The sequence below is a fragment of the Antennarius striatus genome, chromosome 8 (genome assembly GCF_040054535.1).
Source record: "Antennarius striatus isolate MH-2024 chromosome 8, ASM4005453v1, whole genome shotgun sequence".
NCBI classification, from domain to species: Eukaryota; Metazoa; Chordata; class Actinopteri; order Lophiiformes; family Antennariidae; genus Antennarius; species Antennarius striatus.
The window spans coordinates 4,165,769-4,189,843 of NC_090783.1; the positions used below are offsets into that span (position 1 = coordinate 4,165,769).

At 41.1% G+C, this 24,075-nt stretch overlaps 3 protein-coding genes and 1 long non-coding RNA gene across 4 annotated transcripts; 2 read left to right on the forward strand and 2 right to left on the reverse strand.

The window, feature by feature from the left end:
* Nucleotides 1–2,038: 2,038 nt before the first annotated feature.
* On the forward strand, nucleotides 2,039–3,534 carry fgfbp2b (fibroblast growth factor binding protein 2b). The gene is made up of 2 exons (XM_068322314.1): nucleotides 2,039–2,962; nucleotides 3,209–3,534. The coding sequence occupies exon 1, from the start codon at nucleotides 2,223–2,225 to the stop codon at nucleotides 2,946–2,948; it is 726 nt and encodes a 241-aa protein (XP_068178415.1). The 5' UTR covers nucleotides 2,039–2,222; the 3' UTR covers nucleotides 2,949–2,962; nucleotides 3,209–3,534.
* A 538-nt stretch (nucleotides 3,535–4,072) lies between these two features.
* LOC137599701 (uncharacterized) lies at nucleotides 4,073–6,052 on the reverse strand. Its single transcript, XR_011036852.1, has 3 exons — nucleotides 5,938–6,052; nucleotides 5,392–5,523; nucleotides 4,073–4,221 (listed from the first exon to the last, which is right to left on the reverse strand). It is a non-coding gene; the product is annotated as an uncharacterized lncRNA (long non-coding RNA).
* Nucleotides 6,053–6,444: 392 nt separating this feature from the next.
* Nucleotides 6,445–8,361, forward strand: LOC137600393 (fibroblast growth factor-binding protein 1-like). The gene is made up of 2 exons (XM_068322002.1): nucleotides 6,445–6,838; nucleotides 7,007–8,361. The coding sequence occupies exons 1-2, from the start codon at nucleotides 6,701–6,703 to the stop codon at nucleotides 7,736–7,738; spliced, it is 870 nt and encodes a 289-aa protein (XP_068178103.1). The 5' UTR covers nucleotides 6,445–6,700; the 3' UTR covers nucleotides 7,739–8,361.
* A 4,939-nt stretch (nucleotides 8,362–13,300) lies between these two features.
* On the reverse strand, nucleotides 13,301–21,008 carry anxa5b (annexin A5b). Its single transcript, XM_068321940.1, has 13 exons — nucleotides 20,820–21,008; nucleotides 20,609–20,653; nucleotides 17,613–17,697; nucleotides 17,147–17,241; nucleotides 16,398–16,511; nucleotides 16,217–16,307; nucleotides 15,797–15,876; nucleotides 15,666–15,716; nucleotides 14,500–14,593; nucleotides 14,323–14,418; nucleotides 14,150–14,208; nucleotides 13,813–13,935; nucleotides 13,301–13,715 (listed from the first exon to the last, which is right to left on the reverse strand). The coding sequence occupies exons 2-13, from the start codon at nucleotides 20,609–20,611 to the stop codon at nucleotides 13,653–13,655; spliced, it is 954 nt and encodes a 317-aa protein (XP_068178041.1). The 5' UTR covers nucleotides 20,612–20,653; nucleotides 20,820–21,008; the 3' UTR covers nucleotides 13,301–13,652.
* Nucleotides 21,009–24,075: the final 3,067 nt, after the last annotated feature.

Genomic DNA, 24,075 nt, shown 5'->3' on the forward strand with positions numbered 1-24,075 from the left:
TAACTCAAACACCCACTGACACAAGTGACGGCATCTCTGTGCTGCAGAAGGCCACGACCAACCTAAAATATACTTTCAACATATGAGTTTTAGCCTGGTAGGTAAAACAAGAGCATCCTGATATGTGCAGTGTTCAGATTTCCATCCTCGTAAGAAACCGACTTGCAAAAACAGGAAAGAGGGGAACATTAATGTAACATGTGTACTGCTAAATGCATGCAGATGCAGCTGTGGCGACAAGGCAAGGAGGGGGTGGGGGGGCGCCTTGGAAGTGGTTAAGGTGGCGTGAGACTGTAGCATCCTATCAGAAGAGGACTACACTAACTTAATTTAGGAAAGCATCTGTTCCAGGCGACGTACTGCAGACACGTTTCATATTTGCTTTGCATTCCGGCCTCTTGGGAACTTTTCCTCTTCCTCACTAGATTGATGGCTATAAAAAGTAAACTTCCTGAACGCACCGAGGGCATATATGCGTCTGCACACAGGAGCAGGCTATGCACACACTCGCTCCAACCCATGTTCATTTGGAATTTTAGACTCTGTGACAGCAGTGTCTGCTTTTCTGTTTCATTTAACCTAACTGGTGATTGAATACAGGCCTGTTTTTTAAAGTCAGAACCTCAGGTTGGCCCGTAGATGATCTGCTATCATATGTATTGATTCAGTGTGTGTTTAAATCTGACAGATTATTCTGAGAATTCCATCCTAATCATATTGTTTCTGCAGACTGTCACAAATTCATTCATTCATTCTTTCATCTTCATTACCTGCAACCTCCATTATCGCGGGTTAATGGAGCCTATCCCGGCAGAATTGCAGCATGAGGAAGGGTACACCCCGGGCGCGATGCCAGTGCACTGTGGATCCTCATGAAGGACAGACAAGCATGCACACACACACACACACACACACACTATGGACAATTTGGACAGCTCAGTCCACCTGAAGCACATGTTTGTGGAGGTGGGAGGAAGCTGGAGAACCTGGAGAGAACCCACACAGACACGGGGAGAACATGCAAACTCCACACAGAGCGGGATGCGAACCCGGAACCGCCTTGCTGTGCAGTGACAGCGCTACCCACTGCACCACCGTGCCGCCCCAGTCACAAGTTCATGGCCTTTATTTCTTTACTTGCGGTAAAAGCTACAGGTGTATTTTTCATCCAGATATAATTTTCTACTTTTCATAAATACATGAAATCCGATGAAATGTCTCTGCCCTTCTCTCAACCTTATTGACCACCACAACGTACAACTTCATCATTACATCTATTTCAATTCCTATATCTTGATTTTGATCCTGGTCTGGATGCAACTGTGAAATGTGTTGGAACATCATGATTTGTTTTTTTTAAATTGCCCAATCCTGCAAATTGAAAAAACGTTAAAAGAGTTGATCTGTAGAATCCGTGTTTGTATCCGGATCTGCCTCAAGATTTAATCAACTTTTCTTCCAGCTGAGATTCACCACAAGACAAAATGTCATCAAAACCAAGTGAAAGCTTCTGGAGAACTTTTCTGAATGATCAAACATCCAACTATTGATTTGTAAAAGATTTGTTAGGATCATCTTTCTTGACCACATCAGCCAGGAGTATTCTTGTGCTTGATTCACTTTGATATCTCTAAGCTGCTGGATGATTTCTGTGGAACAACATCACCGATTCTTTATGCTAACTGACTGTAATGAGATCACAGATCAACTTTGTATCAGGCTGCGGCTTGGCTCCAGACAACCAGCGCTCTCCTCCTGCTCTACCTCCTTGTCAATAGTCAATGACCCTCCTATGTTAGATTATATAATGTCTAGCAACTTTTTTTTAACCTTTTTTTTTTTTACAATTTGGGTTTCATGTGTGTACCGTCCTTCAGCCTCACCGCTCTCCTTCCCCCCTCATCTCCCACAGACCCACTGACCCTTTCCCTCCTCCCTCAGTTTCTGCTCTCCCCCTACCACCACCTGCCTGAACATATAACTCCAGCCTCATGTCGTCTCCGTGTGTGTGTGTGTGTGTACGTGTGTGTTTGAGGTGTTGGAGGGATGGGGTGATGTAGGAGGACTTTGAGTCCTGCAGCTCACCTGAATAATGCCTTCTTTGTGTGCGTGAGCTTTATAAAGCCGGCTACACGCTCGGACCCTCGCACACTATAACCCCTTTCTGTGGACACACCATCCCATATCCTCAGCCATTCATCACCAACACCGGCGACACCACCATGAGAGCCTTGATGCGAGTGCTGCTGATGGTGGCGGCGACTATTTGTGTGTCAAGCGCTCAGACGAGCAACAACAGCAACGACAACAAGCAGCAGCAGCAGCAACAGCAACGCAGCATCTGGGACGAGCCCATCCGCTTCAGCAGCAAAACCAAAGACTCCTGCACCATGGTGGTGTCCGGGGCCGGAGACTATACCCGCCTGCGCGTCTCCTGCAAAGGTCCGAGCCAAGGCCAGACCCAAGGACGCACCTACTACTGTGACTTCCAGGGCAAACCCAACCTGTGCCGCGCCTACAACCTCAACCCTCGCCACTACTTCACCCAGATGATGTGGGACATGAGGAAGCTGAGCCACGCTTGCCAGGGAGCCAAAATCTACCGCCCACAGATGTGCAAGAAGTACCCCGATGAGGCCCAGATGACCTTCCTGGCCTCCTGGCCTAAGACCACCACCCCTAAACCGTCTAAGCCTATGCAGGAGCGTAAACCGGTGGCGCCCGCCCAGACCAAGCCCATCACCACTCCTAAACCTGTCAAGCCGCAGCCCGTCAAGCCTCAACCAGGCAAGGGCGTCCAGACAAAGAAACCTTCTCCCAAGCCTGGGAAGACCACGATTCGTCCCACAGAGCATCCGGAGTCCAAAGCAGCCCGTCTGGCGACAGAGTACTGCTGGAAGAGCTTCCACGGCATCTGCACCTATTTCATCAGCTGGTTCCAGAACTGAGGCAGGTGACTCAGGTGAGTGACGCAAAAGCGAAGAAAGAAAGAGGACAGTTAGATGGACAGCAGATGGTGGTAACACAAAAACTTAGATGTCATTTTGTTGGAGAGGAATAAATTGAGAACCTCAGTAGAGCCAGAAATCATCAGAATGACGTACAAATTAAAAGGTGGATTGGTTGGGGGTCACTGAAGCGCTGCAAACGTTTCCCCAGCTTTCTGGGAGTGAAATTAATCTAATCTTACGTTTTGTTTTGTTTTCAGGTTGCAGCACCATCAGAACTCTTCTTGTCTGTGTTCAACCCATTCCTCATCTCCTTTGGAGCGTCTGAAGTTATTTCATCACCTTCTGAGGCGTGGGTCCCCATACAGCGGCTGAGGCCAAAACACTCCGTGTGATGTTAGCCGACGACCGGTTGTGCTGTCATGTACTGTTCATGTCATTTTTAAAAAATATGTAATACACACAGCAAGGCAAAAAAGGGAGAACATGGCAGGTTTGTGATTGTGTTTGTATATGATGTAAAACTCGCTCGGCGTGTCACAAGTGTTTTGAAAAAAGTGAATTTCATGAGAATAAAATCAGAGTAGTGACCTATTCCTCTTCTGTGTTGCTCCGTTTCTCCTGAGTTGAATTCACCAGTATGGTTTTCACACTGATTCCTTCAAAGAGAGGCTTGTTCCTGCTCCCCCGACGTCTGTGACATGTCTGCTGCCTCGCCGAGGGAGTTGTTAACAGGCAGACACAGAGCGAGCCCAGACTGCAGTAAAGATAATACAGCTCAGTCAGAGCAGAGCTCAACACGTCTTTGTATGAATTCATGAATTGAGCCTTAACATCAACCACGTGCAGGAACAGAGGGCGTCTGTGTGGCTATAGCTGCTGTTGTGTTGGTGAGCACAGATGTATGACGGCAGTACGGTAAAGAAAAAGTGTAGTCGACATTCTTACATTCAGATTATGAACCCATTAAGATAAAATGTAGGGTACGGGAATGAGATTAGAACATTATTTAACCCTCTTTACAGTGTGGAAAGATCTGGCTCTTTATAGATTGTCCGGTACTCTTTTATATACTCTGTTGCTCCATGATCCACAAGCACACCACACATTTTTTTGTCCAAATTTATTTTAAATCTCAGCTCTGACTGAAGAGGGTCCAGTCTCTCCTGAAGGATGACATCATCTGGAGGTTGAACCAGCCCATTAGGATGAGGATTAATCGATGCTGATGCTTCCATTTTTACTCCTGTTCTTCTTTGATCTGCTCTTCCTACTGATTAGATTAAGATAATTATTAAAAAATTTATCTAGAAAAAAACATGGTTTGTTGTTTTTTATGTGGCACAAACAACCTAAGTAACTATGCAATTAAGTAAAGATAAATAAATAAAAACACCGCAAGCAATTCAACGATAAGATTAGAAAACGTAAGAGGATGAATCAAAGTTTTTAAAACATGTTTTTTTTTATTGCAGACTTGCAATAATCAAAAACAAGCCAAAAACAGAGCAACATATGCGCCTCATATCTGGACTAACTATATCAACAGACTTTGTATAACTGGAGACTTTGCAGATCTATAGCCATTCACCCTCCTGAAGAAATAGTGAAAAGATTAAAAAATTTTAAAAAAAACTGTGTAAATATGAAATCAGTGGTGACATTGAAATGATTTTTCTTGATATACTTGTCATGGATGATGACAGGATGTATTCAGTTCATCTCCTGCTTACAAATCCAAACGGTCCAGATCTACATCCTGCTGCAGCTGATTCACCCTTGAACTGAAAACTAATTCAAAAAGGCTTTTTCACTTTTTATTTCTAATACCGATCATTTCTTTCAAATTGTTTGTTTATCTAAATGTTATTTCATTTCCTAGACTTATTCTGTGTTCTATTCGTTTTTGTTTGCTCCAAATAAATAAGAATAAGTAAGAAATGTTTGTTTTTTTTAAACTCGGGTGGTCAGTGCTGTCTAGTCAACAGCCACTAGATGGTGCTGCAGAGGAATGAATAACCGTTCAATTTGTTTCATAGGTTTTCTCAACGCAACTACACACACACACACACACACACACACACACACACACACACACACACACACACACACACACACACACACACACACACACACACACACACACACAGCATACCTTTAAACATCTCGGTCAGGAACCACAGCAAGCCATACTATAATAGATGATTTTTTTTATTACACTACATATGACTATAAAATCCCGGTTAACCTTTCATGTTTAGCTTCTGCTGTTTTACACCTAATTTTCTCCTTAAGGTCAAGAAGCGTTATCTTATCTCATCTGCAGTTACTCTGTCAGTAAGTAATAAACTACTTTAAAGTGACACATTCCAGGACACAGTGAGCCTTATATGGCTGCTTCCTTCCGGATCAAGATTATCTGATGATTCTCAACACTTCCTACCAGGTTGTGTTTGTTCCAACCCGCAGTAGCTGCGTCATGTCAGGCATGAAACACGATGACAGGGTGGGGTCGGTTTACACAGCAGGAGAATCTGGAGGGATATGTAGGTCACTGGAGACCACACCAAATTTCCTGAATAAAATAAATTTAAAAAAATAATAATCTTGTGTTAATTTTGAAAGTTTGCGTCATATGAAACAGACACCTTATTTATTCGATAATGGTTGTAGTTGAACGGGGATCATTGCTATACAATCCAGAACAGTGACGTCATTGTCCTCTAAAAACTGGCTGCTCATTCGAGCCAAAGTTGGGATTAAATAGCCTTAAATGTAAAACTTTGAGTGATATTTTTATTTCACACGGTTTTTTTTTCTGTTGCGTGATAAAAACATTAAAAAATCTAAAAATACAATTTAATGAATTTTCTGTTCCATATTGCATTTTTAAGTATTGTGTTTTTTTTTCTATGTGTCATTTTTCTTATATTTTAGGATTATTGATACTTACATTTTTCAAATTGTAAAACTGAAAGGTCAGACTTACAACCGACTTTATGTTGAATGAAGAATTCTATCCATGTGGGGGGAAAGAGTTTAAAAGTGACTGAATATAAAAATAAATGAACATAAACCAAGATATAGCTACGACTATCTCTGAGTGTACATAAAAGGACTCATCGTTCAGGATGGCGAGATGACCTCTGGTGAATGTGTGACTGTTGGGTAGATAACAGTGTCTGAGAGGAGAAGGGCAGTTACAGCTGAAGAAGTCTTCAATATCAGCAGGGAAACAAACAGTCCAGAACAGCCAGGACTTTGAACACAATAAGTCACCAGAACATGAGAAGGGAAAAGCACAGAACACTGACACCAAGACTAAAGAATATCCAGAGTCTAATTCTGCACAAGAAATCTAATTTAATTTAAAGTCAGAGAATAATTTTTCACTTCACATTAAATTTATTTGAAGGGTGTTATAAGTCCTGACAATCACTCCTGTACTTCCATCCTCTGCTTTGACAGGGTAAGCCTTGAAGAATTCAAACCATCTCCTGGCGGCTGACGGCGGCAGCTGATTGGTGGAAAGTCGGAGTCGAGCCTCCAGGACTGCGTGGCGCGCTCACTTGTGCGCTTCCTGTGGTTCTTGTTGAAATGTTTTAGATTAAACCCACTGATCCAGCGTCAGCTTACTCGCCCCTCGATGAATGGTCGGTGTCAGGAGTGTAGTCCGGACATGTTTGGGCAGGACAGAACAGAACACCTTTTTTTCAGAGAAAGCCGCAGCCTTGATTCTTCAATGCGCTTGAATGGAGGTGCGTAAACTACGTCAGCGTGTTGTTCCGGGAATGGTGGGCGTGTCTCGGCATTTTATGTATGAAAAGCCATGTGGAGACCACGGAGAACCACAGAGGTCCCTGGGACGCAGCATCAGACAGTCATATAAGGTGTGTTAGCTTGTAAATGTGACTTTCTTGCATGTGTGTTTTATGTGCGTAAAGGCGTTGCCATGTCAGAATGGCTTTAAGCATATATGCTACATAATACACATTTTCCAGAGTTAAACCTTGACTTATTTGGCTCTGGATCTTTCCTACCATCCCCTTATTTTACAGATAAATTATCCGCTAAAAGAAGACATGGCGCTGTTGAGGACTTTCGCTCTCTGGCTGCTGTTGGCCTTTCTTGGCCAGCAGGTCTCTCCATCCTTCGGTGTTCGTCATTCGAGCCGAGGAGGGTCCAGGAGCCGAGGAGCGGCCAAAAATGGGACGGTAGCTCCAGGCGGAGCGCCAACGAGCTGGAAAAGGTCCACTCTTAACGGCCGCGGAAAGTTCGATATCAGTGACGAAATGATGCAGTGCTCGTGGACGTCGAAGGATGTGGCGGACACCGTGAGGGTGCAGGTCAAATGTGAGAACACGGAGGCGCGTATCTCAGGAGGAGTCACCGATCTTATGTGCAGATACGAGGGCAAACCTCAGCAGTGCAGGGGCTACCAGTCCAACCCCAAGGGCTTCTGGAAGCAAGTGGGTCGTGCGTTCAAGAAACTTCAAGGCAAAGTGTGCCGGGATGAACGCACGCTGGTGAAGGCCAGCATGTGCAAGCGCGCAACGAGAGACGCGCACTTCAAACTGGACATCGGAAGCTCCGTTGTGTCCGCTCAGTCCGGAGGAATGAACTATTCCCGCCCCCCGCCACGGACCACCACCCTCAACTATAATAGCACGACCCCGAAAAACTGCACCGGACGCGTGGACGTGCAGAAGAAGGCAGAGCAGCACTGCAGCGCGTCGTGGAGCAGCCTGTGCGCTTTTTTCTTCTCCATGCTGCAAAGTGACGCGTGTTAATTCAAATCTCAGGACGTTTAGACTGACTGCAGGATTTATTTCAGGACTGTTTGTGTTTGTGATGAATGAATCAGTCAACATTTGATCATTTTTTCAGTCACGCCAAGCGGATCTCCTCACTGCGGTGTGCGTGTCGCTGATTTTTACGCAGAGAAGCGAGTGATTTACAGTTTTCACAAGCATGAAACGGTTCACGTTACCCAAGCATGTGGATTTTATCTAATAATATCTGTTATTTTAGCTATCTGAACTTGTTTTAAAAATGTTGTACTCTGTCACCAGCTTTGGAAAGTAATCTAGTACCTTTTCTTTTACTGTCTTAAGTACAGTATTGAGGCACTTATACTTTGAGTATTTTGATTTTCATGTATTTTATGCTTCTTTAACCTTCACTACTTTTATGTGGCTGTTACTTTTCATATTTGTATGAGTTTCTATGAGTATTTCTTCAGTGTGTGTTTTTTAATTCAAGGAATCAAACTGAACTATTTATCACCCCAAACTGTAGAGTGATTATTATGTATGTAGTGTGACACTTCTAACACTGGAAAATGTATTAAACAACCATGTAAACGCCAACCTGACTGTATTTATATATCACAAATAAAACACATTTATATTTATACAGTTTTCTGTTGCCTGGAACAAAAAGAGACTTTGGAATGAGGCAGATGGACAAATGAACACACTTCCATTCTGTATCTTGCACATGAAATTCTAATGATTTTATCTCTTTTGCCTTCTATATGAAAAAAATCTGTTTGGAACCATTATGAAACAACTTATCTGTAAGTTTTGTGAGGATCAAGTATTACTTATCACTTATTTATTCCAGTGCAGACTTTGTGCCTATCTCTTCTCAAGAGAAACATGAGATTTATCAGCTATATTTTGATTAAACTCTTTCAATAGTGTAACAAGTCCTTGGGAAGCAGATGTCCTTCAAGGACGCTGACATTTAGAATTCAAACTTGCCTTGAGGAGACCTTCACAAGTTTGTAACACACCAAATGTCGCAATTTTCACAGCGAGATCGAATTTAGGAGAAGAGAAAGAAAATCCCAAATGCCCCATATCATCTAAGAATATATGTCAGAATATACTTTTTTTTGTAAGACTAAACTGTGTGAGTCATACTACTTACTCTTCCCATTCACCGCTGACATAGCTTCAGGTTAAAACATGACACATTGATGAAAGTGGAGAGTAGTGGAAGGGGTGCAGCCCAACATCAGGTTTGTTCCTCCTGCTTCCTGCAGCAGGCCCTAATTACTTTCTCAGAGATAGCAGCCGGTTGCATTACCATCCATTTATATAAAGGAAGTAAAGGCTGCTATAATTCAACTACATGTGCATGTGTGTGCATAGACATTGTATAATCCTTGAACAAGTGCAACCACAGATGTGGATTTTATGCTTTCCTGTCTGCTCTTGACCCTCCTCACCTCTTGACCTGCTGAGCTTTGTCCCCACAGTCAGACACTCAGAAAAGCCAACTGGAGAGTGATTCCCGCCTTTAAACGGAAGTCCACTCTCTTTGATGGCACAACAGGGATTTCAGTCGACATATTGGTTTACCGACTCCTTCTCCAGAGCTCAAGGACACATTCCAGGAAGGAAGAAGAGGTTAGAGGTCAAGGGTGACGACGGAAATGAGGATACCATCCAGTGGTCTGTGCTTGAAGGATCTGCTGCCACCTCCTCACCTCTACACTCATTATGTGGGTTTATTTCATCAATCACAAGTGGTTCCTTCAGGGTTTGATCAAAGGGGATCCACCGACAGGTTAATGCAACACAGGATCAGGTTAGATGGAGAAGGGGAGAACTGCAGAGTCATAAATCGGACTCAGCTTCACTCTTCTTTCAGGGTTTTTCATTTTTAGCAACAGTCTGAGATACTGCTTTTTATAGTAAAATATTACAAATACATTCATACTCAAAACATATTTTCTCTGTCTTTCTGTTCAATATCTACACGCTCAGATTTAGCTGTTGAATCAGGGATGGGTGTGGATAAGAACTGTTCGTAATGCAATCGTTTCTTTCACACAATCAAAAGTCAGCAGCGTCATTATGAGTGAATAGAGATCTAATGAGCAGATACAGGGCCGCAGAATTAGTAACATGTTTGCTCATGATTATGCAGGTTGTGTGTGATTTCTGTCTCAGTCCTTCAGAGGCGTTTCCACGTTCAAGCACAAAGGAATTCAGTTCCAAAGTCACACACAGCGTCATAGTAAATAAACACAACGGCGAAAGGCGAGTTTCATAGAAATTTGTGAAGTTGTGTCAGACAAACAGAAACATGAGAAAACAAAGAGATGCCAGTGAAAGCAGTACATCTGGCAGAAGTAACTCTTAAAAAATAATTACATTCATGCTGAAATAATAAATTGTTCTCTTTGGATCACATGCACGTTTGATCGACGGTTGAATTTTTTTTTCCAGGTTGGGACCTTTCTTGACCCAACATTTCTTTTATTGGCTGTCTGTCGGCAGTAAAATCGGCTTTATACAGCAGGTCACTTTATAAACGTGGGTTTTAAAAAGTGTTCCCAATACATCCAGATTTGCTTTTAGACTTTACTTTCTTTACTTGCTGTCATTTCCAGAATATCCACTCAAATGAAGGGAAACAAACCAAAAAATCAATCTAACCATGACCAGAAAATTATGTTTTGTAGTTCATTGACACAAATTAATAATAATAACAGACCTTTATTGTCCCACAGTGGGGAAATTTTACTGTAATATGTGGTGGATTTCCCCTTTAATGTCACACATGCGTTCAGTGATGTGTAAATGGTCGACATCCTGCAGACTAACAGCCTAGTTAATACAAATACTCCTAAATTCTTTGTAATCTCTTAATAATACGAGGGAATCCCTGAGGGAAAAAAAGCGTTTCCACTAATCCCGTATTCACCTGAGCTACATGTAGGAGTGTACAGTATATGCTGGAGCATAACGGGTACGTGCCTCATCTTGTTTCCGTTTCTCACACAGGGAGGTTGAGTTAATGCGCTGTAAACTAAACAAACACGCATGAAATACCAGCCTACTACTCCTCTGCTCACAGACTCCAAGGAGCTTTTGTTTAAAAGCCATTTGAGGTTTCAGGCGTTTCAAGTAAAAGTATGATCTTATTTACATCTTTGACAAAGTCTTTCCATCTCCTTTTCAGAGACGAAACAGCAGGAAAAAAATGTACATTTCCTATTGACTAAGGTTTGTTTAGTGTGTCTTCTGAGGCCATCACTTATCATGTATGCATGTGTGGTTTAAGACTTTCACATCAAAGCAGCTCCATCTTTATTCACGACACAATGAGAAAGAAAAATTACAGATTTATCTCATGAATTTAAGATGCAATGAATTTATTTGGACATCACGGCTGCATGAAATGCTATTAAATAGAGTGCAAAATCCTGGATGTGAATCGGCCTCAGGGTCATCGGCCACTGCCGCCACCACCAGAATCTGGATTCCAAAGGTGGATTATTACGTTTCTTCAACCACTAGTCTCTTAGGTGAAATAGTATTAGAATGGAAACAACCTGCTGCTAACAAACAACCTTCTGTCAGAATGGGACCTATCCGCCGGGGACGATCGGCCCATTTTACACTATGACAAGTCGCTTTGACGATGGAACATCATTTCTGATCTTCCCTTACTGGATCTTCAGGTCTGGTATGCATGACTAACATATTTAATTTCCTTTTTTTTTTTAAATTTAAGTGCCAACTCCTAGTTCTCACATTCTCCTGCTTTGTTTTCCACACCAACTCTCTCCCAATTTCCTTCGCTACCACTCCCTCCTGCCCTGCAGTGACTCCTGTTCCCGCCACTCCACATCACCTGATCCTCACCTACGCTCCTCCTCATGCACCCTGCAGAATAAATTCCACCCCGCTTCCAATCATTCCCTGTTTCACACCAAGTTGTGGTTCAGTTTTTAGTGGTGCTTCAGGACGTCGGTTATAAAAAGTGGAAGTTGGTGTTGTGAAAGTGAAACCCTGCTTGAGATTAGGGTCAAAGGAAAATATGGAGGATAAAATTGTTTACAGCCTGGAGTTTCCTCTGGAATTTGGGCTTTATGGATTTGTGACAAATACCATCACTAGATTATCTGTAGATTTGCTGTCATGACTTCATGTCAGGTCATGAAAACAAAGAGAAAATTAGTCTTAATTTTAGCATAATGGAGCTGACAGATTAGTTTTATTCTTGATTAATTGATACGCTTCTACATCTGACACATACGCACGCATCCAGGTCTGTCTCCTTTTCTATCGAGAAAGCTCTAACAGACGGATTTTGAGGATAAAAAAATCCAGAATGTAATGATTCTGCCAGAAAAGCTTGAAGGATGGATGAACATAATGATTCCGCCCTGTTGGTTTTGGCGGTGGTGTAAAAAGAATATTTCTCTACTGATGAATAAACTGATGCAGTACTTATTCTAGATGAACTAAACACCAACAGAAGGACTGTTTCTGGGGGCCTTTTTAAATTATTGTCTTTTAAATCCGTAATTCCTTTTTGTTTCCTTTCATGTCATGGCAGTGGGATTTACTGGAAAATAAACTTGACATTGAACTCCTGGTTGTGGTTGGAAGGGCCTCTGTGGCAGTGTGATGAATGAGAGGGGCTTGACATCAGGAGGTAGGAAGGGAGGGGGGGAGAAAGGCATCAAAATAAAAGCCGTCGCTGCACTAAGTGCTTCAGATCAGACCTACAAAGCTGAACCGACACATGCCCACCCACAGACAGCCAAAAACATGCAAGGCAGCGAGATGGGAGGAGCCGGAGGTATTGTTCTTCCTGTGGCTCGAGGTGGCCTGACCCCACACCCTGCTGTTCGGACCATGTTATTGGCTGCTTGTTTCCGTGGCAACAATCAACGGCAAAAAAAAAAAGAATAACAGAAAGAAGGTGTATCATTGCTGCTCCAGAGAGAGAAAATAAAGATCAGCATCGTGCCACAGCGTGGAAAGTTTATGATTAACAGTTAACCATTCATCCCATTATGACATAAAAACTTATGTAGGTGGAATATGTTATAACAAGACACTTTAATTGTTATGGCAATAATATATTTATATTGTTCAGACATGAAATCTGTTTATCATTTGTAAGCTTTCCCAAAAGCCTTCCAAGAGGACAACGATACCAATCGAACCTGAAAGTCCACTTTCTTTGTGACTTCATGTAATGGGAAATCTCTGGTGTGATTTATAAGAAGGTTGTTGGTTGTACATCATGTTTGCTGCAGTCACAGCTCTACTTGACATAGAAAATTTAACACTTTATAAACTATTAATCTCTACTCTGTAATATTGTTCTATGATTTCACACTGTTATGAATGAAAACGTTTAAGAAGTCTTGCTTTGACATCTTAGCAGTAATTCCAGCTGTACTAAGTGTTTTCTACCTCTTTCAATTTGAGATGATGAAGAGGAAGGGTCTCCCGTCTTTTAAAACTGTTCTATCGCCCTCTAGTGGCCGAAAGAAGTCAACACATTCTACAGAACTCAAGACACAGACAAGACAAATGTTTTCTTTGTACTTCATTAACTGAAATGTTTATTATTGCATGATTGCTTATGCCATACAAAGTGCAAACACAAAAATAATTGTGGTGTAATGCTTTAGCATTACAAATTCATTTTAGACTATTAATCATACTGAAGATGTTAGTCAACCACAAGCTGCGTAAAATGTAGACGTAATCAAAATGTTAGCTACCTTTCAAGGAGTGGAATCATAGTTTAAAAGACCCATTGGGTCATCTCCCACACACAAAGTTACTGCTGTTGTGACTGTTTGACTTGTTTTCGTGGAGCCACTGAGCCGATTGGAGAAGAGGCACTTCAGTTATGGTTTCTGTTATTGCTTGTTGTCCATGATTATGCATCATCTCCACCACAGACTAACAGCAAGGCCTTACGGTAGTCGCCATTAGTATCTCCCTGTGACGCAAACACACACAATTTTTTTTAATTTTTAAGAAAAAGAGAACAGGTATGGTGGATTCTGTTTTTGTGTATTTGTTTCTTGTGTTTGTACCTTGATCATGGAGTGCAGAGAGCAGGCAAACATCCTCCTGAAGTGAGATCTGATGTCCAACATGTCCACCTCACTGCGACTCACCATGACTCTGATCAAGGTGTTATCATCAGTTCCTAAACCCTGCAGAAAACAGGTGAGGCCAACAAACAGCTGAGACCAGCAAAAACTAGATGGTTCCCATCATGGCCAGCAGAGGGAGTCATTTGTCAACAGCTGTGAAAACCAATCTTTGGTGTTTATACAAGTTTATGTTGCGCTCATTTTGCTGATATTATAATGTGTGACTACAACTGACTTAAAGTGTTTTAGTGACCAGAGAGGTCTGCTGTCTTACCTTCATTGCATAGTACAAAGTCTCAGCAAAGTATGCTGGAACGCTCCTGGCACATTTCACTTTACAAGAGAAAAAAAAAGAGAATGGACAGCAGCCAATAAACATTTTGCCACCAACTCCAAACTGACAAACGGCGGGACCTGTCTAAACAATGGGATTGCGTCATTTCATACCTACGGCCAGAAGCAGATCCCTCAGGGGTCCAGATGTCTCCCTTTTAATGCTCTCCTCCATCTCGTATCCAGACAACTTCATGTAAGCATCAAACACTGAAACACCCAGACGCAGAGTGAGTACGGTTGTTGTGCGAGGCTTTAAAACACGTAGAAAGGCTTCGTATGGAGACAAACCTCTCCTGAGATGCTCCGGACTGCGGTTTCCTAGGATGGTGATGAACGTTTGTTCATCAGTGCCGAACTTCTGCTCTCCTGCCTTGAAGAGAACCTATGACCAAAAGAAACAAACGGTACACATCACACATCAAAATCAGAGATGCAATCAAAGTCAATTTAACAGTCAAAGATGAAAAGTAAGAAAGTGTATTTACTCAAGTGCTGCACCATTTGATGCGGCAGTAGACACAGCACATTATTGTATTTTGTAACTTCACTCCAATATTACTTTTTACCCTGCAGACTGAGAAGTCCTATAGTCATTGTTATCAGATATTTAAAAAGGGCTTTTAGACCAACTTCAAGATTTAATTTAGGAGAATTTAAATGTAACCAAGTTACAAAGAAACTAAATATACAGAGCTGAAACCAGACAGTGAGATCTGTTTTTGGCTAAAGAAAAAGATTAAAAATAAATAAAAAAAACCGCAGGGCATTTTATCAAATTCATGTAAAATACAATAATTAATGCAGAAAGTTTATTTTGTGGCACCTCAACACTAAACTTGCTCATTTTGTGGCCCTTCCCTTTAAATGAAATAAAAAATATGCTAAAGTGCTAACAATTTTTGGAGAAGAGAGTTTGGAAATGAATTACTTTCCCATCTAAACACAGACCTTGTCCTCGTCTAAGGTTAAAAAGCACTAAAGAGGAATGAGATGAATGGATTAAGCTCTCTCTCTGTCTCTCTCTGTCTCTCTCTGTCTCTCTCTGTGTCTGTCTCTGTGTCTGTCTCTGTGTCTGTGTCTCTCTCTCAGTCTTTGTATATTTGTCCCTGCAATAGTTTTAACAGAACATTCAAAGAAACAAGTTGCAGCAAAGTCTCCACGGTGCTGGAGACGAATCATGTACAGACAAAGCCTCAACAAATCACCTGATCCATCATTCAGCATACCATACACTTTGAGTGTTTAAACTTCTTAATGTTTCGAAAAATGTCTTCCTCAATCTGAAGGCATAATAATGGCATCACAGAGTATTATCTCCACCAAAGCACACATACGACAGGCTTTAAAGGTCAGTATTTAGAGCCAATCCACCAACACATGTGACCGTCACACCCTGAGATAAGAGTACAAAGACAGCAGTGATGTTGAAGAGCAGCAATGAACAGCTGACTCACCTGAGCATCGGTGTCAATGTTTCCCTCCTGGATCCCCCTCTGCCTGCTCGCCTGAGGAGAGAAAAGATTTGTTAGCAGACGACAGAAATCGCCCTGAGACAGTAATATAGAGACGAGAGGTGAGGATTCACCTGCAGCAGAATAACCAGAAGTCTCTGGAAGTGACCTGAAGTGTCACCACATACATCCTCCTCCAGGTCAGCATCATACTCTGAGGAAAAGAGGAAAGACATGATTTCTTTTACTTTAGTTTCATTATTACTGCGCAAAACATTCAGCAGAAAAAACAGTCTATAGATATGTTCAGTGCTTTTTATTTAAAACTTTATTTATAGTATTGCAGTTTGTTTTTAGCACATCATTTCAAATTTGCTCATGAGGAAATATAAATGTTCATCATTACATTATTTTTTAAACAGATTTCTTTATCATCTTGTATTCTGTGTGTGTGTGTGTGTGTGTGTGTGTGTGTGTGTGTGTGTGTGTGTGTGTGTGTGTGTGTGTGTGTGTGTGTGTGTGTGTGTGTGTGTGTGTGTGTGTGTATGTGTTACCTTGTTTGTACGCAGCGATGATTTGCTTCACCTGCTCAGGTGTCCTTGAGGCCAGAATCTCCACCAGGACTTTCTCGTCTGTTCCTGCTCCCTGCAGGCCAAAGAAGGAATATCCAGACATAAACCCTCTTATCTTAAGTTTGCATGCACCTGTTTCATACCTGAATGCTGCAGCTCTTACCTTGATGGCATCACGGAGAGATTTCACATCATAAGCGAGGGGAGGGGTCATTAAACCCACAATCAGCGTCTCAAATTTGCCACCGAGCTCTCCCTTTAGATCAGATTCGAGATCCTGTGGAGGAGAAATAGCACGTAGTCCATTAGCAACTCCATAGCTGTGCCTCACTCCATTGGCTGCATCCTAAAGATGCGGTTGCTAAGGGCGCACCCTGCACTGTTTAATAATATGTTTTTTGTTCTTCCATGTCTTCCCTTCTTAACCCTTGTGTTGCGAAGCGACAATAACAGCTGGAGATGATTAGCTGAGTTGCGGTTTAGCTAATTGCGTCTGAGCGGAGAGATGGTGATGTTTTTATTAGCATTATGTTCTGTATTTTCTAGATGGCATGAGTGAGTTGATTCTGTATAATTTAACTCTGTTGAACGTCATACAAACATAGATTAGATAAAAATGCAAACACATTCTGACCTTCTAGCTGTTCCAGAGGAAAATTTCATTCCTATATTACACGGAAAGTGTGCCAGTTATGAAAAGTCTAAAAAGACACACAGACTGTTTGGAAAAGCAGCAAAAAGAAGCCAGAAGCTTCATGCTTTTTTGGCTTGACTTTGAGCCAGACAGTCCATAAGAGTACTAGCTCTGAGATGGAACTGCACGCTGCTCAGTACTGGTCTGTAGGGTACAAACGGCCTTTAAGAGCTCCGGTGTTTGTTTATGTGGGTCCACAGCTGTAAAGGAAGTCCAACCTTTCCAAACAGAGTCTTGTAAACAGCCTTGATCTCCTGCCTCTGGGCGTTGCTGCGAGCCGTCAACAGCTGCAAGATGGCATCCTCATCGGTCCCTACGGGAAAGCGTTTTTTAATTTATTAACTGGTCTGACAATGTACACATATTATATAAGAACAAACAGGCTATCTCACGACAGACTCTTAATGACATTTTCTTTCATCTACGTAATTACAGCTTTCGGTCCAGGTCAGCAGATGTGTTTGCTCACAGCGACTCAAATTTCATCTCTGCTCATGTGTTCATGACTCACTCGTGTTTGGGTGGAGTTCCACGCAGACAGCTTGGAGGATTACTACAGCGTTTGAACTCCTCCCTAAACTCTCTCTCATTGGTCGGCTGCAGCTGTACTACTGACTGACCAGCTTTCCGTGTCTCAGATGACACTGTGCTAACAGCAAATATGCAGACGTTCATGCATCTTACCCAGCCCTTTCATGGCCTTCTGCAGAACCTCAGCATCCGCACTGGCGTTGAAGTTTCCGCTGGCTTTCACGGTTCCTCTGCTGGCCTGGAAGTCATAAAAAGAGCAGACAGAGCAGGATTACTGAGCCGCTTTTATTTCTGCATGTCTAGAAGTTTAATTTTCATCTATTAATCGATGTTGTCATCCAACATGAAATGGATGCATAAGAAAAGTCTTCAACTACAAAGTACCATTTCAAGCGCTTTATTTACCTCCTTGTATATTAGGTTTGCTGTCACAATATACTTTTCATCAGCCGTTTATAATAATCACATCTCAGCAGAAGAGGTTAGAGAGCAAAACAAAAAGCATCCTAAGAACTTTGTAGAGGTCCTTTTATTGTAAACATGCCAGATGTTGGTGTCTGGCAATGTTCCTGAGGAATCTTAGCCCATTCCTCCTCTTCCTCTGGAATATTCCTGGGTTTATAGGCTACAACTGCCCTCATCAAATCATTTGTTGAATGGATTTAATCAGGCCACTGTGATTCCCTCTCTAGAATGATCCAGGACTACTTCTGGAACCACGCCTTGGTGGAGTTCAAGTTCCTCACAGATGACAAAATGTGTTCTTTAAGATTTCCTGATGGGATGGAATTCCTTCTGTGTCTGACCTAGATGACTCCGAGTGACTGGAGGTGACTTTTCTTGTGCTTTTGAGTGAACAGCTTGTCGTTCAGGAACGAAGCCTTCATGTAAATGTAGGTTATAGCAGAAAAAACATTGACACTCTACTTCTAACTGACCTCTCCCTTCATAAAATTAAGAATTTACTTCATGCTGCTACAGATATCCATTTATGCATTTCAGATTGGTCACATGCACACGCTCTTTAAAGATTTCCACCCTTTTCAAATGCAGCTAATCCACTCGACGACCTGCAACACAGCTGGGATAAACATACTTTTATCCCAGCTGTGAATAACTTGATTTCCAAATGTGACGCAGTAATGCAATGATTATCAGGTTCATCAATCTGTGGAAAAAAGTATTTCAGAATAGCAGATCGATCCCTGCTGAAGATATCAGGAAGGTGATAAGGTTGTAAAACATTTACTGTACGATTGATTTGGGCACAAGGGCATCTTTTTGTGTCAACTCTGCTCTCAGACACGCCCTAAAGCTGCAACACATTCACACACAGACGGAATTGTTTAGAGAGGAAAACCACTGGGATATCACTGGAATTTGAATAAAAAGGATCCATCTCTAAACACATCTTTGTTAACAACCAGGATTCTGTGCTTTTCTGTGGGAAGGAAGGAATGCCGAAATGTCCACGAGCTCCCCATAAACACACTCAGCAGCACCAGATCAACAAAATCGAATCAGCTGCCCGGACAAACAGCTGAATAAGTTGTTTAGAAAACAACACAAAGTAGATCTTATTGTGCTGGAATGTCAACCACAGGCTCCTATAGACATTTTGGATACGATGGAGCAAGTTTAGACACGACCTGGGGATGGGGCCCTCAGATTCAGGTGTGTTAACCTGTGACGTGTATGAATCACCTGTGTCGCACCTTATCAATCCCCTCCTTCATTTATGGATTATTTTATCATTATAAAATAATAAAATAATCCATCAAGGGACACAAAGAACAAGTATAGATAGATGGCTAGTTATTAAACTTTATTGATTCCAGACTGGGAAATTCGCAAGAAATAGTTAATATTTAATTCTGACACAGTTTTAATAATTTTGATATGAATGGGCAATGGACTTGCTATTTTCACATTCATATTACTTGGAAGAAGACAAGATATTCCTTTATTAGGAAATGCCAAGGCGTGTACATCTTCAGGTGGGTCACCTTATGACCTCAGTATTTTTTACGTTCTGGCCCAGCACCTGTTCCTTTCTTACTAATATGTAGTAATACTTTTAAAAAATGTATTGAAACCACAGTCCCTGCTAAAGCATGGTGCACAGTACTTGAGACATTAAGTACGGAACCTCCTATATGTATTTTTCACTTCTCTTTTAGTATTTTTTTTGGCATGAATTGAGGCCTAACGTACAGAGAAGTCCTCTATGTCTGGCTTCAGTTACACAGGCATGAATAAAACATGTTTCACGGATCAATTTGTTCTTTACTGCATTTCCAGATAGAAAGAAGACACAGAACATCTCTATTCATAACCCTGCACTCAAATTACATCCTCCGAGACAGGTCGATTAAAACGGCATGCAGCCCATACTGAAGAGAGGGATTACTGTACAGTCTGCAGCGTGGATACAGGCACATTTTCTGTGCGATGTTTACATTTTCCATGGCTGTTCCACCCATAGAGAAACCGATTCCCCTTTAAAAGAGGGTGGGCTGCTCTGAGCTCCAGGCTAGACATGGAAACGATAATATAAAAACACAGAAAGAGGTGGAGAGACAGAGAGACCCACCCGAGTGGAACACAACCCGTGACTCATACACCAAAATTTCCCAACTTCCCTCCCCAAAAGAAATCCACAAGTATGCACACCGAGTACACACATGACTAAAAACTTGATAAACTGGAAAGTTGTATTAAGAGTTCTATGTTTAAATATATGTAAACATAGCAACAAGTTTGTATTCAGCTGTCAAACCCATAACTTTCTTAATCTCTCTCAGATGTAGTGTCTCATCTTCTGCATACACAAAAGATGACTGGATGCTATGTTTGAATTAAAAAACCGACAAACAAACAAACAAACAAACATAAAGTTCCATTAAAACTGAATAAATACTCAGATTTCATTCAAATGAAATGAGATTCAAATCTAATCTTGTCTTTAAATAATTATAAGGAGAAAGTGGGCGTTGTCCTGAGTTAGCAAGATAAAAACCACAATGAGTCACGCATTTGCATGTGTAACGGATTTTTTTTGCTAAGATCTATTTGATATACCTTCTGAATTAAAGCATCCTTTTAACAAAATTTCCCTTGAAAAAAAAATTGAGACGAAAATAACTCACCATGATGACGATCTTGAAGGTTTTTTCCACCGGTAGGAATAAAGTCTGAAAGGGACAGAGACCGGAGTTAGTTGGGTTGGATCTACTTTAAACATCCGCTGACCTTTGGGAGCTTGACATTGACGTGTCACTCCCTCCCGCAGGTAGACCCACATCTGTCATCATGATGATGATGACCATAATGTCGAAGTTTTGTGATGAAGAAACTTACCGGAGCTGAAGCTGTCAGATGAAGCTCGGTGAGCAGACAGAGACCCGCCGCAGACAGAAGGAGAGAGGAGACGAGAAGAGGGACGGGCGGAGAAATCCCACTCGGAAATACTCTCCCGTGCGCGCGTGAGCGTAAAGTTGCGCGTGTATGGGCCACACCCCGGTGCACACGAGCCAAGACGTAAGCCCTGTCCCGAAGCACTCTGGGAAATGTGGTTTTATATATGAACTAACCATCATTACTGAGGAACAAGTTATGAATGAACGTTTCAGTTTAACAAGACAAGAAGGCGTAAGTGAGCGTATGGGAAATGGGAAATCATGTGACGTGCCTTCTATTGGAGACATGGTTTATTACTAAATATTTTGTTTTTATTATCCTGGCTTTCATTAACAAATTGTAATTACAGTATAGACTGTTATATTGCAGTATAGACTGTTATAGCATAGAATAAAATAGGTCAACATTTTTTGATAACAATTAAAGGAGTGTTTTCCTTTTCTTTTTTGTTCTGTTTGTTTTTGTCTCCATGACACTCTGAGGGTGTTCAATGCATCAGTATATTCGTCATGGGTGTGACCCCATGTCTTCACCACTAGAGTGTCAGACACATTTTTATTCTAACGTCTCACAAAAAACCATGCTAAGGAGCTGCTGCATTTCATGTACATTTAACACGACCAGTCTGTTTCTAGTCTGATCACAAACACCAGTATGAACACAGCCACAATCTTTCTCATTTCCTCAACCCACCATTTCAAGTCACGCCTCCACACATCAGTGTTTATGGAACAATAGATCACATACACTCAAACACACACAAGTTAAAGGGAAAGTGTACACTGTTCAGACGGTTTACCACACTCACTTCATGGTAGCATGCACACTGTTGTCACATAGGTGCAACACTGTCACAACAGCCAGGGGCAAGAAAATACCAATGACATTGTGAGATTTAATTTAAACTATTTTGCTCCTCTATTCTAATGTAGCTATATAAACAGAAGGAGGAAGAATGAAACCATATAATACACAGAAAACGTGTGTGCGAAACAATGCATTGTTGTTAACTAAGTTTTCCTATACAGTATATTGAATTGAATATGTGTAACATACTGCCACCAGACTGCTCTCCAGCTACTGTTGTGCCGTTTTTATTTCCTGCATGTCGCTTATGACGGGTAGGTAGCTAATATTTGACTTCTTCAGAAGTTCTTTAGCTGAATACAACTCCAACCAAAATATTTATATCGATGAGAGTGGTGAGAGGAAGCTTTTAGCATCATCCAAGTGACCAAAACATTGAAACACACAATAAAAACTCCATAGAACAAAACGGAAGTGCAAAGTTGAGTGGTGTTATCTGTGCTTTCACTGTCAATAGTGGCCCCCTTTGACTAGCATGTAGGCATTTGATCCATTATTAATGCTAAAATATTGATTCACACAATTTTATAGACATTAGAGCATGATAAATAGATGGAAACTTTGCATTGCACTCACACATACGACGTAGGTGTACAATAATCATACAGTACTACTCTGTTGGTTGTAGTGAATGTATCCAACAAGAATAATAGAATAATGACAGATCCTCATGAAAATTTAATAAAACATTTCTTAAGCTGCAGTCTGGCCACTTAGGACATTTGAAAGAACTGAACTTCACCTTAAGTTATTCTATTTCAATGACATGTGAAAACAAAAGGCTTGTAATGAAAGAATCTGTCATGAAGTGTCTTGCTTGAAATAATATTTACGAATAACATTAAATACCTAATAATTAATAGATTTGGTATAAAAGAAGAACCTTATGGTCAGACCAGAACTATGAACTAGGATATTTGACATTGTTTGGTGAATGACAGCACTGTTTTATCATCACTAGGTTAAAATGTACTGAATAATGAATCTTATCTTCACAATGCATTGATTTGATTTGTATTGTTTCTGCTATGAATAGGTTTCATTCTGTTGCTTTTGGTATGTCTGGCATCTTCGTGCCATGTTAATAAATTACCTAGTGAATCGACAGCTGCAGATCGACTAACAAGGAGACAAAACAGATACAGAGTTAAGGAAGGGGAGACACAATGTGGCTTATACAATTTAGAAAACATTGATGACCTCCATTAACAAGAGCAGGAGTTGTTCTGACCGGCTACATATGTTTTGTTTGTTTATTTATCCACAAGAAATGTTGACTTATTGTTTTGAGATGGATACAGACTGTGGATCTTTCTGGACATTTCTTAAATGTCACGAGACAGGTTTTTTTTAAAAATGTTTCCTCATATCATGAAAAATAGTTGCAACCATTGATAATCTCCTCATAGCAATAGTAAAATGGGAAACAAGCAGGCCTGTTTACTCTTTCCAAGACCCATGCTCACGGAAATTGTCAAAAGAGCTCTCATGTGACAGCAATTCTCTGTTTGTTGGCATTGGTGAAGAAGTGCTCTACTATAAAAACACAACATAGACTTTTTGAGGAGTGCAGATCATCTCTGATTTCGCAAAAGCTACAAATAAATCAGTACTTTGATGATTAACATTCATTCTTATTCAAAAATCATAGTTTAGTAGCAGAAATTACACACATGCACACCTGCTATTGCTGCAGGTTCACAGTGCACCTATAATCGGAAGTGGTATAGAGTCACCCTAATGTGAAAATGTATTTTCAATCCATATAGAAAAGACTTTCAGATGGTGAGTTGGGGTTGTTGTCACATCGGAATTACCAATTCTCACTTATAAATAAGATTCCCAGTATTCAAGTTGCATCATTGGTCAGACACATGACAAGACAGGTGACTCCAGGGGGCAATTAGATCACAGCCCAGTGTCTCTCTGGTCCAACAACTTAATCCGACCATTATCTTGTGGTAAAATTGTACCTTTTACAGACATTTATGCAACCACTAATGCCATCAAAAATGCACTTTGATTTACCAAGCAATAAAACCTCACTTATTAATAAAGAAAATAAAAATTTTCTGTAAATATAATTATATATAGGGTTTTTCTTTCATATACAGTGCAAAATATTTCAAATGTTATGCTCCAGTACAGACTAAATGATTAGTCCATTAAACACACATTCACAGGCATCTGTTACTGACTGTTTTTAGAGCTGGTGTAGTTCACAGTGCATTATCTCTGCCTGTACCTGTAGTGTCGAGATTGTTGGAGTAAGAAGCAGAGAAACAGAGCTAACAGCATACATAGTGTAACAAAGAGACAAACGTACACT